Genomic DNA, 14,933 nt, shown 5'->3' with positions numbered 1-14,933 from the left:
AGGCACCGCCCGCGGAGGCGGGGCGCGGGGAGGCGCGAATTAACGGTGAGTTAATGAGAAATTAACGGTGCTGGCGGCGAGCTGCGGCTTCCCCCGTCGCTGCTGCTGCCCTCTGCAGCCGCCAGAGGCCTCCGGCGGTCCCGGTGTTGCAGCGAGCTGGGTCATTCTCCTCTGAGAGCACAGACCCGTTTGTCACAGGACACGTTAACGCTGCGGGGGGTTTACTGTAAGATTCCCTCACCTACCATTAGCCTTTCATAACTGGTTCCCATAAATTTAATGGTTGTTACAGCAGTATAACATCAGGCCGAGCTTGCTCCCCACCCTCAGGAAGCGTCTGTGTCTTCACAGCCCCAAAGAAACTTCATGCAGGAGGACACCAGGTGCTTCATTGAGTCCATAACATTCTTCAACCCCTCTCCACCCCACCCCCAGCATTTAAAATCAATCTGTATTTTGGTTCAAAACTCTATATCCATACATAAATAATGTTTAGTTACTACACATCATTGTCAGCATGAGTTAAATGGGAAAACACGTGACAACAGAACCTAATACAGACATACCATAATATGTCTCCATATCTATCAGGAAGTCATATGATTAAAAATCCCTACATGATGCTTCTTCAAGGAGGATTGTCATTGCCAAAGTTATTTTCATCTTTGCTCAGAATGCAAAATCCAGACACTACCACCTCTGGAGCGGTTGCTCCCAAGTCAAGCCCTAGATAGCAACATGGCACATCAAAGTCAAGCAAGTCACAGTTGTGCTACAAGACCAAAGCACACACACACAAAAAAGAAAAACAGATGGGAAGTTCCCAATGCTAAATGACTGCGGTGCAATGATTCATTCAGAATCACCACCACACACTCCCTCATATCCTCTTCCTGAGGAATTAAACAGGCCCTTCAACAAGCTAAAACCTGTATACATTCTCTTATTGCTCAGCATTAGTATACATCGGGGACAGGAAACTGCTATCACAAATGCACAGACTTATCCTCCATTCTCAGAAAAAGGAAGGTTCATTATTAGCTTAACTGTTTGAAACCTTCACTAATTACTACTAAAAATATTAGTAATGAGAAAGTCAAATAATAAACACAGCAGATGATAAATCACTAGTTTTTAATATTTTAAAAAGTATAAAATTCCTGTACATTTGACAAAAGCTTATAAAATCAGTCAAAGAAACTGCTAGGCTTTCCCTTCTGTAAGGATGAGACATTGTGCAGTAGAACAATTTGTTGCTAAGGTCAGTCAAACACAGTGGCCTTGAAATTTAATACTAAATGCCAACTGTCTCTTATCTGAAAGAAAAGAAGTAGTATTTTTTCTTCTGCTTTTAACTGCTCAGATGTACAATTTTTTAATTTTGTTTGTTTTTAATCATTTGGCAGTTCAGTACAATACCCAATGATTTAAATGCTATAGAAATAGCTGACATTTTTATACGCTTTTTCTACAAATATGCATTTACAAGGAACAATTGGTTTATGATGAATTCTTAACATTTAAAATATAATATGATTTTGGATTTTCCAAATGGATATATCCTTGTGTGTCAGACAACATTCCACTGCCTCTTTTTCATGCAACCACAGTGCTAAAAGCTGCTGTAAAGCTTCTGCTGAAGTTGCTGAAGAGGAATGTAAGTCGAACTCTGCCAGCCACCGTCCATGCTCCTCAGGTGCCAAAAACCCATGCAGAGCAAAACATTAACTACCAATTACACTCAGCAGAGATATCAACTATCCTCAGCCAGAATCTCAGGATATTCCTCCCAGAACTGGTCCCCAATAATGTCACAGTGCAGGGGAACAACTTTAGTCCTAGTCCGTGTCACTTCAATTTCCTGTTCTTCTGTTTCCTTTGGCAGTTTTATTTTCTTAGTTGTGACTTCATTAACCTGAAAACAGAGTTGACACATTAGCAAACATGTAAGACTTCAGAGGGGATTCACAAACAGATGAGAAAAAAACTATACAGCAGAAATAACCATCAACCCTATAGCATGCTATAGAATTTGAATGATGAATTTTTTCGAAGAATCTATTACGAGTTTGATGACTAACATGAGTAGCTGGAACTGCACGTCATCATCATGTGGCTTGAATTACTACCTACAAGTTCACGTAACTCATTCCAACTATTCCTGAATAAAGTAAAATATTTAATTTGGAGCTACTTAAACCAAATGGGAAACCTCAAAAGTGTCTAAGATTACCAAGAAAAAATAATAAGAGCTGCAATCTTTACTATGTTCTTTTCCATTAGAGGAAAAGAGTATTACATATACTATGAGCTGAGGTACTTTTTTTTTTTTTTTGGACTGAAAGTTTCTAGTACCTCTGCAGTGGAAACACTTGAGAACCAATCCTCCGAAGAGCCTGGCACAGGCCCCAGTGATTACCATACCAGTTTAGCTACCCCAAACATGAACATGAAGTATGTGGTAATGCAGTTTTTACCTTCTGCCATATTAGGACAGTTCCTTTTCTATACATCAAAGGCTCGTTGTTGTAGTTGATGTTGAATTCAGAAAATAAAATTTCATTCTTATCTCCAGCCAGCGTTCCCTGAGAGAAAATTGAAAAAGAACAACTGTCAAAGACACAAACAAATAAACAAACCAATAAACAGGTTTTTCATCTTTAAATTACAAGGTGCAGTTTCCTTTCCAACTAGAGTAATTATTTCAACAGCCAAACAGGGATATTAAAAAAAGGTTGTTGCTTTTTTTTTTTTTTTTCCAAATCCGTTTTACATTTTCAAGAGGAATTGGAAAGAGTCAACAAAATTCAGCAGAAAACCAGAAATGATCTGCTGAAATCTGCACACTAAGACAGTATTACAGGAGGGTCTGGAAATCCATAGTATCTGAATCCTCCCATTTTACTTCTTGCTTACAGATATTAGATGGTCACGTGATGTTTTTAAGATTTCTGAACTCACTAATTAAAAAATTAAAGTCCTGTTAGAACTCCAGTTAAAATGCATTTGCTAATCATATTATCTTTACAAATTAAAAAAGTTGTTGAATGTACATCCACAAAATGATTACCCTAAGAAAAGGCAGAACTGAGTAGGCAAGACACAACTCAGCAAACAGGATGATTTTCTCTGTACCTAGAAGAACAAGACCTCAAGAGATTTTTACCTGGAGTCTATCCTGTGCTTGCACTGGTGTCAAACCACTTCGTTGTACAAGCATCCAAAACACCGTATTATAAAGGTTATTAATATGGCCTATAGAAAAATAGAAAGAGATACAGTGTTTACTAAATCTGACCAAACATGCAGAGAAAGAAAAAAGCAACTTCACTTCCAGAATTGTAACCAAAGAGATAGACAGAATCTTTCTGATCCATTTTTCATGTGCCAGGTATTGTTCAAGACCAGGCTGGATGAGGCCCTGGGCAACCTGATCTAGTGGGAGGTGTCCCTGCCCATGGCACTACACGGTATTGCCAACCCAAGCTGTTCTATGATTCAACAACTGACTAGAAGACAGATTCATGATGCTTCTGAAAAGGGAGAGGTAGAGCAGAGGCAGAAGGGTGCTTCTGTATAAGAAAAGTTATTTTAACTTGAACAAGAGGGACTACATATTCATAGAGGCCTACAAAGGAAACCCAACAGTCTGTTTCAGCATGAAATATGCAATACTTTTGCTATGCGACTTGAATTGTAACATTCACATCTCTTCCTTTAAGACCATCTTGGTTTTAAAAACTTATAAAAAAAATAAATGAATTCTATCACTATTTCCTATGATGAATTCACTGCCAGCATGCACCGATACAGTACTAGTCTAAAGACTTAAAGTTTTAGCCAGTATTTCCGCAAAATCCCAACATGGGGATCTCAGTATTATTTATAACTATTACCCTACCAAATTGTGCTTTCACTGTTAAGCACATATGCAGACACATTGACCATAAGGATGTTTCTGTTCAGGAAGACAATTCAACTGCACAGTTCTCTAGAAACGCTTACAGTCTGCTTGTCTCCAGCTGAGGTAGTCCTTTAAGTTCTGGGTGCTGGGATACAGCACAATTCGTCCATCAAATCCTGGTGGGTACAGAAGCTGTTGGTCCTTGAAATAATCCTTCCAATAGAAAACGTAACTGGAGGCAAACTGCGAGACCACGTGCGTCATGAACTTACTTGCAAAGATAAAGCAAAAGAAAAAGAAATGGATCTGTCAATATGATTGTATATATCCATGACTTTCTGAGGTATCAACAGCAGTAAATCCCATGGACAGCATCATTTCTTAAATAACAGTACAACAGAGCAGCAATGGCAGAGTCTTGTGGAAAATAAGAAATACTAGGAACCAAGGAGAAGACTTTAGAAAAGGAAGCAGTTTGTGAGAAGAAGCCTTGTTTTAATCAAAACTTTTTAAAGCTCCACATCACTGAAAACTACGGAAATAACACATGCAAAGAGTTTGCATGAACTTGAACTACTTGTGGAATATACACCCAAATGTACACCTAAACACAGCCCAGCTCCTAGCCTCTGTGTAGAGATAAAGGCAGATCAAAAAATGGGGAACAAATGACAGATTTACAGAGAGATGTTAAAAGCAATTTCACTTCTGTATCAAAGCAGCTGTTACCTCGCTCTTCTTCTAAACCATTTACTTTTCCTTTTGAAAACAAAACTGTACTCATCGCTCTGCCCATAAGCGATAGCGATGTCCTCCAGCTCCTGCATCACCGTCTGGGCACACCTGGTCATCAGGTGAAGAGCGCGGTCATCGTTTGGCTTTTTGAACTCGTGCTGTTCAGCGAACCTTCGAAGCAAAAAGGGGACAATAAGAACTTTTTAAGATGTTAGTCGAAAATGTTAATCCGCTCATTTTCACCATATTTATTTTCTATGTACATTGATTTGTGGTATCCAGGTAGAAACAATAACGACTTGTCTGCAGATAGGAAAAAAATAATGAAGACTAATTTCACGCTTTCGGGATAACGCGTGCTCTGTCCCATCAGCATCTCACCCTGACGAGATATGGGGGGGGGGGGGGGGGGGGGGGGCAGCACCCTGGGGGGGGTGTCAGCACCTCACGGTCCCTTCCTTACCCCCCCCACCCCCACCCCGTCGCCATGGCAACGGCCCCACACCAAGCGCCCCGGCCATTGGCTGCCCCCCACCTGTGGAAGTTGCGGCCGTCCAGGCGCACCACTATCCAGCAGTTGGGCAGGCAGGTGTCGTCCGCCTCGAAGTCCCGCACGTACTCGAACTTGCTTTTAGCCATGAGGGAGCGACCGCGGCCCGCAGCCCGCCCGCCGCCCGCTCCGATGGCCGCCGCCGCCGCCCGCCAGCACCCCCGCATGGCCGGGGCGGAACCGGAAGCGCCGTCACCCCCCCCCGCGGCCCTTCTAGCCAGCCGGGAGGACCTCTCTATGCCCCTAACGCCGTCTCCATAGCGACCGCGTTGCGAGGCGAGTGGGCGGGGCGAAGCGGGCCGCGGCGCGCTCCCATTGGCCGGCGGCGGCGGCGCGAGGGCGCGGCGAGCGTTGGCGGCCAACCGCGGGCGGGCAACGGCCGTGGCGTCATGGAGCGGGGCGGGGGCGGCGGCGGCTCCGTGCCGGGGTCCGGCCCCGGCCCTCAGGGGCCGGGCGTGGAGCGCGGGGGGCCCCTCGCGGAGCCTCCCCTCAGCGCCCAGCGGGCCCCGTGGGGAGCCGCGGCCCCTGCGGAGGGCGGCAGGGAGCCGGGGAGCTGCGCGGGGGAGCCTCCGGGCGCCCCCCGAACGGCTGCGGGGCGGGGAGTGGGCGGCGGGGATGGGCGCTGGGGCAGCGCGAGGGAGCCGCGGGGAGCCCTCAGGGCGAAGGCGGGCGAGGGGGGCTCCCCTCACGGCTCCCCGCCGCGGCCCGCTGCCGGTGGCGGCCTCACGGCCTCGCAGCCCCGCGGGGAGCCCCCCGGGGTGGTGCCTCAGGCGCTGCGGGTCCCGTTGGTGCTGCGGCCGCTGCCCGCCGCCGCCGCCGTGCAGGTGCAGGGCCCGCTGGCCGCCGAGCTGCTCCGCGGGCCCCAGGTGGCCCCGAAGCAAGCGCCGCTGAAAATGCAGGCGCTGCTCGAGCCGGCGGTGAAAATCGAGACCAAAAACGTGCCCCTCACTGTGCTGCCCTCCGACTCAGGTATGGAGGAAAGCAGGGCTGTAGGGCTGCGGCCAGCAGCTGGCAGGCTGTCACGTGGGGAAACGTGGAAAAAAAAAAATGGAAAAAATAACGCTAGAGTGGAAAAAAAAAGATACAGAGCCACCTCTCTGAGTATATCGTCACTTGTAAGACTCTAATTCAAGGTAGGGTGTGCGTATTCAGGAGCACAGAGCTCTGGTAGCTGGCTCAAATCAATTCAGCTTTGTCTGCTTGCTCCCTGACTGTATTAAACCCCCTCATAACTTCAGAATCACACCAAGTTTCGATGGCAAGTTTAAGTTTAGACATCTGTTGATCCTTAAAATGAAGCATTCATATGCTTCTCTGAGAGAATTTGGACATGTTAAGTGACAAACTTCATACCATCTGGATTAGAAGCTTACTCTTTTTGGAAAGAAAAGGCTTTTAAAATTTATACTTTTGACACTTTTGAAACGAATGACTTAAAGTGGAATCCTAAAGATAAAAATACTTCAGCCCCTTATTGATAATGTGGAACAGCAGTCTATTACTAAGCCTTTTTCAGGGAGGAAATTGCTGAGGGATCAGTGGTGAAAGGTCTGGATGTTTGTAATGTCAGCAGCTCATTTCAAAGGCAGTCTGTTTACAAAGACCTAAAGCTGGGTGTCATGTAAAGCATTTGGTAAAACTGATTCACCCAGCAAATTGAGTGTCCATATCTGAGAAAAGAGAGAGGAAAAAGTAAATAAATAAATAGAAACCTTGAACAGCAACAGCAGCAGCTGAGAAACCAGAGATATAACATCATTAGATCCCATCCCAGCATCATTAGGGCTTTTGGATATGTAGTTCTAGTGGTGAAGACAAATTTGTAGTGATATGTCTGTGCTATACAGTGCTTAATTTATAAATTGATAAGTTAAGAAAACAGTCTAGCCAAGTGGAAACCAAACTGTCTTTAACAGTCACATATCATATTTTTAAAAATAGATTAAACAACAAAATCCACGTAAATGATTCCTTATGCAGTGTTTCAGTGGAGGTTATAGAGATACTTACTCCCTTGCACTTTTCTAGGAAGTGCTCTCCAAACATGCACTGAGTTTTATGTGTCCCAAAGCTCTAGTAATTCTTTTGACTGTTGCCAAACATCCTCTTGATATATTACTGAGTGTAACCTGTACCACATATATTGCCTGGAAGATGATCCTCTTTCCTCATTTTGTTGCATAGGAATGCCAGATACTCCATTTAGCAAGGACAAAAGTGGCCACGTAAAGCGTCCGATGAATGCGTTTATGGTGTGGGCTAGGATTCATCGGCCTGCTCTAGCCAAAGCTAACCCGACTGCTAATAATGCAGAAATCAGTGTTCAGCTCGGGTTGGAGTGGAGCAAACTGAGTGAAGAGCAGAAACAGCCCTATTATGATGAAGCTCGGAAAATAAAACAAAGGCACAGAGAGGAATTTCCCGGTAAACATTTATTTATTTATCTTAGTGGTTTAGAAGTGCAGGATTTGTAGAAAAAATGATTTATTTTATTAGAGTAAATAGTAGAGTTGGAAAACATGACAAAAATTCCAAGCACTCAGTCCTTCTATCAGCTTTATAGTACCTGAAAGCATATTCCTTTCTTAAAGTATCCATAAATGATGTGGCATCCTTCATAGCCTCTAAGGTTTCATACATCCTTAGCCCACCACAGCTATAGCACCTCCTGCATGAGTTAAAAGCCTCATGGCCAGATACAGTTTATTCTGAACATGGATGCAAAAAGAGCTGCCCAGGTGGTCTGTGGTGATACATGTATCCATTCCTTAAAAACAATGAATGGAAAGTGCCACAGGAAGCACAGATGGCATTGCACTCTGTGTGATTCTTCAACTTTCAGACTGGCGATTCACAAGTAAGAGTGTGGGATGTGTTGTTCCTCAACCTTTTGCCAAAAGGATTAAAAATTTGAATCCTTACCAAATTCATTTGTTCATAGCACTGCAGTTAATTAAAAGGACACTAACAAAACAAAGCACAAGTGTTTGTATTGTGAACACATTGTGAGAGCTGTTGAGACATCAGGTGTCATAATCCTTTGTGATGTCATAATCCTGCTAGTTCACTGCTGGGGTAATACTGATAGACAAGAGACGATTAATATGTCATAAATAAACAAAAGATGAAGAGCAGCACTCCCTCCTTGCACCCTTCCAAAAAAAAAAAAGGGGGTTGGGGAGGGGCTTTAAGGTAGCATTAAGAGTTAGCCTGAGTTGTTAGCCTGTGTAAGAAACAGCTGCTCAGTAAAAAACAATATGTTTAAAAGTCTGCTAGTGCTTTATCAGTGTTGTAAGTCAGAGGCCAATGTACACCTTATTGCCAAAATCTCTACAGGATTCCCAGTGGGCCATATTTTCCATTATTTCTTGTAACTTGCAGGTGTATGTTAACTTTATGGGGTAAGGAAAAAAATCAGGAAAGATCCACATTTTGAATACAGCCAGGGTTTTCTTCTGGACTGGAAGCCCACCACACAGTGCTGTGTTCTCCATTGCACGCTTTCCTTAGTTGTGCCATGTCACATCCCACTGTTCTGTATTTATGTGTGTCACAAAACAATTTTGATTCAGTAACATAAAAACAGTGCTCAAATGTGTCCATTTTATTTCTTCCTCTGCTAAAATTCCCCATTTGCTAGCTCACTGACACAAATGGAGTTTTGTCATTGACTATTGGAGCAGTTTGGGGACTCTTCTTTCTTTTTTTTTTTTTAATAAACTTTTTTTTTTTACATATTTCAGAATTACAGCTACAGTGGTTTCATGTAAAAAAGAGACCATCCCATAAACGGGGTGTCTGCATCTTTTTCATCTCTGACAGGTTGGGTTTATCAGCCACGGCCAGGCAAAAGGAAGCGTTTTCCATTGAATGTCTCTGGTCTACTTTCTGGCACCACTCAGAGTATTGTCACTACAAATCCAGCTGCTGTTCTTCCCTTCCAGTCACCTGGATACTCTGTTGTCATCCCCACTGTTCAGAACAGTATTGGACATCCAGCCTGTGAGTTTTCAATATGGAATGATTTTTAAAATTAGGAATCTGCCTAGTAAAGTTGCATCTAACCTGGAAAGATCCTTTTTATAATCAGTCCATATGGGCAGTGAAATAGGGTGTGCCATGAAAGTCCACAGGCAAATATAGCAGCTAACCTGCAGCCCCTCACATTTTGTGGTGAAAGAGCTCTGTCTCTGAGTGCAAGGACAGTGGATCACAACAAGTAGCTTTGGTCCAAGCACTGGACCTTTCCTCTTTACATATACTGACTCAAATGAGTCTAATGAGACGAGAACACTAAATGCCTGTTTATGCCAAATGCTGTTTTGGAGACATAAAAGAGCACCCTATGTTGGTCAGGTGAAGTTCTGGCTTAGGATGTGATCCTTTCCCAAATAATTCTGTAAATTTGACTAAATAAGGTATTTTTTGTGTTCTTATGCTAGGTGTGGTCCTTTGAGAGGTCCTTTAGGGACCAGGAGTTGGACTTGATAATCCTTGTGGGTCCATTCCAACTCAGATATTCTATGATTCCAAGATTCTATGATATTATGGTGTCCTCACAAGCTACTATGTTTCATTCTAGAGTTTACTATCCTACTGTGGTTGAAATCACTCTTAAATACAAACTGTAAAATCTGGAAGGATTTAAGTCCAGTTGACTCAGCATTTAGACTCCTGGACTAGGTGGTGTTTTTTGGAAACACTAATGCAACGCATTTTGAAATCGTATGTATAAAGGCAGCCTTTAACATACAACATGATCTCAGGTGTACATCTGCAAAATGTTTCAGTGAGATTGGCTAGCGGGTGTATTCATTGGTGAAACAAGTAAGAAAATACGTGTATATTGGAGAGTTGTGTGTTGTAATTACTGCTTCTGCTCCTCACTGCTGCTCTGGCACCATGCAGATTTATTAGGAATTTGGCTTATTCCATCTCAGATGGTAAATGTGGGAGGTGTTCTGAGCTTCAGGCACTAAGTGCACACTCCAGCCCCATTCTGTGGCTATCCCAGAACAAGATACAGTCCCCACTAGTCTCACAGCCTCAACACTCACCAGCCAATCCATTATTTGTTCACCATTTTTTTCTTGTTGAAGGAAGCTTGAGTGTGTGGACTCCAAAACCACCGGTCAGAACACACATAGGCCAAGTGATGCGAGACTGAGAGTTGCAGGGAAGTGATACTAGGAAGAGATTTGGATAAAGTGATTTTGGCCATAGTGATTTTGGTTTTGTTATGCCACTGTTTGTGACATCTCTTCCTTTACTCGTGTCTGATAAATAACTGCTCTGTTTCCTTTTGAAAGGTGAAGCTCTTTCTGCCATCCGTCTGCCAGCTTCTTCTGTTCAACGTCCTGGTCCAATTACTCTTTTCCAGTCTACTTTTGCGAGCACCACATCATTGGCAGTTCCAGCTCCAACGCTGCCCATGCACCCTGTAATTGCATCACAGCACTTTGCTGAATCTGTTCAGACAGAAGCTTGTGATGTATCTTCTGGATCCAACTGCCCTCTGAAGAGACTTACACCAGTTTTTGTTGAGAGCTCCAGTAGAAACCCAAGCAACACAGTCACTGCTCATGGCAGATTTTCCGTTTCTACCATTGAGCTCCCAAAGGAGTACTCAGGGCTTTCTGCTTGTCCTAGAGGAGTACCTCTTTCCCAAGCTACTCCTCTTCCTCACTCACGTCTCTATGAGAGTCCTCCCATTGGGCAGCCAGTTAATCTGTTTGGAGCACCACCTCGATTTTCATTTCATCACCCTTACTTTGTACCTGGACCTTACTATTTCCCTTCAAGGTAATGCAATCCTTCATTTCAATACCAGTGAGATTAAATGCTAAAGGGATTCAACTGTCAGAAAGTAGATGGAGCTTTCAGTTCTTGAGGCAAGAATGCAGTGCCAGGAAGGAGAGGTGCTCTTACCTTCCTATAGCTCCTCTGTGGTTGGACCTACTGGCCCAAGGCTGTTTGTAACACATGCCCAGTTACTGAAGGCTAATTTATATATACTAAATAAATACTAATTTAATAATTGGCACTCCCAAGCCCATGGTAAATAGAAGTATCCTGTCTCCACTTTGTGCACCTCAGATGCACTATATCTGATTTCGACAGAAAAGTATTAGGTAGAGATAGTGTAAATATATTTTCAGAATGATCAGATTTAGTTTAAGTAGGTGTGTGAGATGTCTCCCAGCTACTATGATTGCAGCTGTCATAATTACCAGTATTTCTGAAATCCAGCCTAGTGGGAAATGTCTTCAGAATTCTTACATAAGTAAGTAGTCCTTGCTAGTTTGTCTTTGCAGTCTCTGGGAAGTAAATGAGAGACCACTTAATCAAAGAACTTACAAGCTAACACATGCAATATCCTGTGGGTATTTCCTAAGCTAAGTATGCACAGAAAGTACCAGTGTCCTCACACTCAATTTCTGTAACACCGTGTAGATTATAAGTGTGTCATTTTGTCATCAAAATTCCGAGAGGACACAACAAAGACAGTTATATTTTGGCTTAGTAACTTCTTGCAATCTACTATATATATGTGTATTTATTAGTAGCAATCACTGTAAATTCCTTAAATATATTGACAACCACATACTGGGCACAAAGATTTTCTCTCAATCCACTCATTTAATAAGAACTTAATAGACACAATAGGTCATTCAAAGAATAAAGAAGAGTGTTTTACCCCAGCTCTGTCACAAATTTTGGTATATAGAAGTAACAAACTGATTTTGGATACTTCATCTTACTATTCTGAGCATGTACATTACTGTACTGCAGGCTTACCTGATTCTATTTTATCCAGTATATTATTTAATTAATATATATATATAAAAAAGATGACTAGCTTAGAAAAATTAGCACCATTCTGATTGTCTTAGCTGAATGGAAATCTAGGCAATCTGCATTTCTGAACAACGCCTTCCATCTCTTTCATTGCAGCACGTGCCCATTCAGCCGGCCTCCATTTGGTTGCAGAAATTTCTCCAGCTCAGTGCCAGAATGTCTTGGCTATTATGAAAACAGGTACCAGACACAGGAGATGAAATTTTCGGTTCTGGACAGAGACTATCCTTTCAGGGAATACCCAGAGGAAATCGTACATGAGGACTCACACAACTGTGAGAGCCTAGAGGAAGTGACCTGTCACAGCAGCCGCAGTGAGGAGGAGTGTGTAAGCCCCATACCACAACTGGATATTGGAGCAATTGAGAATGTTTTGTCAGCCACCCCGCCTACTCCTTCCAGCATCCAGCTAGTCAATGTGACTGACACTGACGAGGAGGAAGAAGAAGAAAAGGTGTTGCGAGAGCTGTAATTTTTAAAACAAACGATAAGCCAAGGAAATACAGAACTGGAAATAAATCTTTTCGTCAGTATCATCTTCAGAGTGTGTTCAATGGGAAACCTATGTAGCTTGAGCAACCTGTGCATGTCATTTTGAGGACTCTGATGATCTGTTTGTATTTTCAGAGGTCACATAAAGAACTGGGGGTGTGTAAAAGCCCCTGAATTTCACCTGGTTCATCAGGGCATTGTTTGGACTCTAGCTCAGGAAATAGCTTACACAGGAACTTAGCTCCAAGCATGTGATAATGTACTTTCCGAGGAGAGATATGTTTAAGCACATCCTTATAATGCTCCTCTGAATCAGGATACTGCCTTTTATTGTTCACAGACATTGTAATGGTATTTGCTGTAATTTTGTAGGTATTGCTTTTAGGAGTTTTAGCAAGAGAAATAATTCTGTTTTATGACTGTAATGTAATTCTTAGTACAGTAAAATACTATGAGGCCTGGAAAGTGAAGTCAAGAATGATTCTGCAATGCTTTATATTTTTGCTTTGATAAGTCAGTTTTAAGCTTAATTTGGTTAATTTTTAACTCTACTCTGCATTTGTGGTATGAATGTTATATAATGCACTGAAAATTTAGATTGGTTTCGGTAATATCTTAGTCTGTAGCCAGTTCCATTAATGAAAATGGATTGTCCAGAAGGTATGGGGAGGTACGATAGCACCCAGAGAGTGGAAAGTGGATGGGATCTAACCCTGTGACTTACATGAATGGATTGTGACTTGATCCCTGAATGTAGTTATTACTGTAAAGAATTATCCATAGAATACCAAATTCTCTGAAGAATATCAAAGGCTTTTAATAGAAAGAATATCTGTACTGTGCTCAAAGAGTAAAGAAATTCAAAAGTTTTTGACCCAAATATGTAATTAATGTTATTAACATTTATTTTTCTGTTTTATGAAAGGGATGGTCGTTTCTTTCTGGGAATCCTGTTATTTTACTGTTGTTTATTTGAATAAACTCACCTGAACAACGAACCAATAGTGTTTCATTTTAAGCCATGAACAATGGAACTGAGTGGGAATGTGTAATTCATGATTTATCTAACTCAAAGACTTACAGTGCAGCTAAACTGCACATGCCTAGAATGACTACCTCAAATCATTTTTCTAGACAATTTCTGCAACTAACAGAAGTGTATCCATATATGTGTATGTACGTATATTTGTAATTATGTAAATCCAGCTACCACAGAAATATGGGAAGAGCTAAAAACCACAGAAGGAGAAGTACATCCATGCTGGGCTGGCAGTGTTCTAAGAAATGATTCAGAAGAAGCTACACGGATGTCTCATCCCGCACATCCTGTCTTGTGTAGGCTGTCACACCAGACCTGCTGCACCTTGACTGCCCTGTCTAACCTGACACTTAGGCCCCCTATATCCATCCACTAGGACAGCATTATTGATAAAGGCAGGTACCAATGAAGTTTCCATATGCCTCAAAAGGTAAGCCTAAATCAAGGCAGAGTAGATATCTTTTGGGGTTCTTTGCATTTTAACTTTTTAGTCTTACATTAACATTTTAATGCTTCTCTGGGCTCTTAGCTCCATTTCCAAGCTTAAGATCATTTAAGAACCACTGCATTTTGTAGTTAAAGACCACATGTAAAAGTATGGGTAAATGCTGCCTACACTACATTGCAACTGTGTTGTAAACAGCCCTCAGCTCCTACAACATCTGTAATGCAGATGAAGTGTTAAGAAGAAAGTCTTATAAATAGTAGAAAGTGTCTGTTACTAAATTATCTTCTCACTGAAAGCTGATCTGGCCTGTAGGAATGCATGTGGTCAAATAGACTAATTCCTAAACAAGTACGTTTCAGGGTATAAGACAGCTGTTGGTGGGATTATTCTCTAAATCCAACTTCTTTCCCCCTTTTTTCCTTTTTATACACAATGGAATAGGATACAAGACATACTGCAGTGCATATTCTAGTGCAGAATCCAGAATGGTGGCTTTCCACAAACGATTCACATTTACTTTGTCCTATATGGGGTGTCCAGAACTGTTTAAAGGGAAATGCCTCCGAGCTGCTCAGTTGTACCCAGTGCTAATGGTGATGCTGGTGTCGATGTACATGAGCTTCAGTGGGCCAAGGGATTCAGCATTTGCTGTGCCAGGTCCATCTGCTAATGGGATCTTTGCTGCTCATTTAGGAAAACACAGTATTATACCCTCAGTGGAAATCTGCTCTGTTTAATATCTCAAAGGCCATAAGAAGAGAAGACTGAGGTTTAACACATCCTGGATATGTCAGTTTGAAACAAAATGTAGGGCTGATCTTTCCTGTCCTTCCAGGTAGAGCTGAAGTCCTGGATCAGTTACATGGGATCTGTGTCTGTAGAACTACAGCACTGGACCCAGCCATCT

General features: G+C 42.4%; 2 protein-coding genes across 3 annotated transcripts; one reads left to right on the top strand and one right to left on the bottom strand.

Moving 5' to 3' along the window:
• Window positions 1-1,118: 1,118 nt before the first annotated feature.
• THG1L (tRNA-histidine guanylyltransferase 1 like) lies at window positions 1,119-5,356 on the bottom strand (the record flags this gene model as incomplete). 2 transcript variants are annotated; one of them, XM_084535290.1, is made up of 6 exons in its annotated part: window positions 1,119-1,915; window positions 2,478-2,585; window positions 3,167-3,255; window positions 4,006-4,175; window positions 4,634-4,810; window positions 5,175-5,356. In XM_084535290.1, 6 exons carry the CDS (start codon window positions 5,354-5,356, stop codon window positions 1,754-1,756), a joined length of 888 nt encoding a protein of 295 aa, XP_084391416.1. In that variant the 3' UTR covers window positions 1,119-1,753. The 2 variants fall into 2 exon arrangements, with proteins under 2 accessions (XP_084391416.1, XP_084391417.1); XM_084535291.1 differs by having other exon boundaries at window positions 4,006-4,171; window positions 5,175-5,344.
• Window positions 5,357-5,961: 605 nt separating this feature from the next.
• SOX30 (SRY-box transcription factor 30) lies at window positions 5,962-13,537 on the top strand. The gene is made up of 5 exons (XM_084535861.1): window positions 5,962-6,158; window positions 7,374-7,613; window positions 9,012-9,191; window positions 10,499-10,991; window positions 12,144-13,537. Exons 1-5 carry the CDS (start codon window positions 6,083-6,085, stop codon window positions 12,517-12,519), a joined length of 1,365 nt encoding a protein of 454 aa, XP_084391987.1. The 5' UTR covers window positions 5,962-6,082; the 3' UTR covers window positions 12,520-13,537.
• Window positions 13,538-14,933: the final 1,396 nt, after the last annotated feature.

This window comes from Aythya ferina (assembly GCF_964211825.1).
Source record: "Aythya ferina genome assembly, chromosome: 14".
Classification (NCBI taxonomy): Eukaryota; Metazoa; Chordata; class Aves; order Anseriformes; family Anatidae; genus Aythya; species Aythya ferina.
The sequence above is the reverse complement of the archived record's forward strand: the minus strand, read 5'-3'. Positions and strand labels throughout refer to the sequence as shown.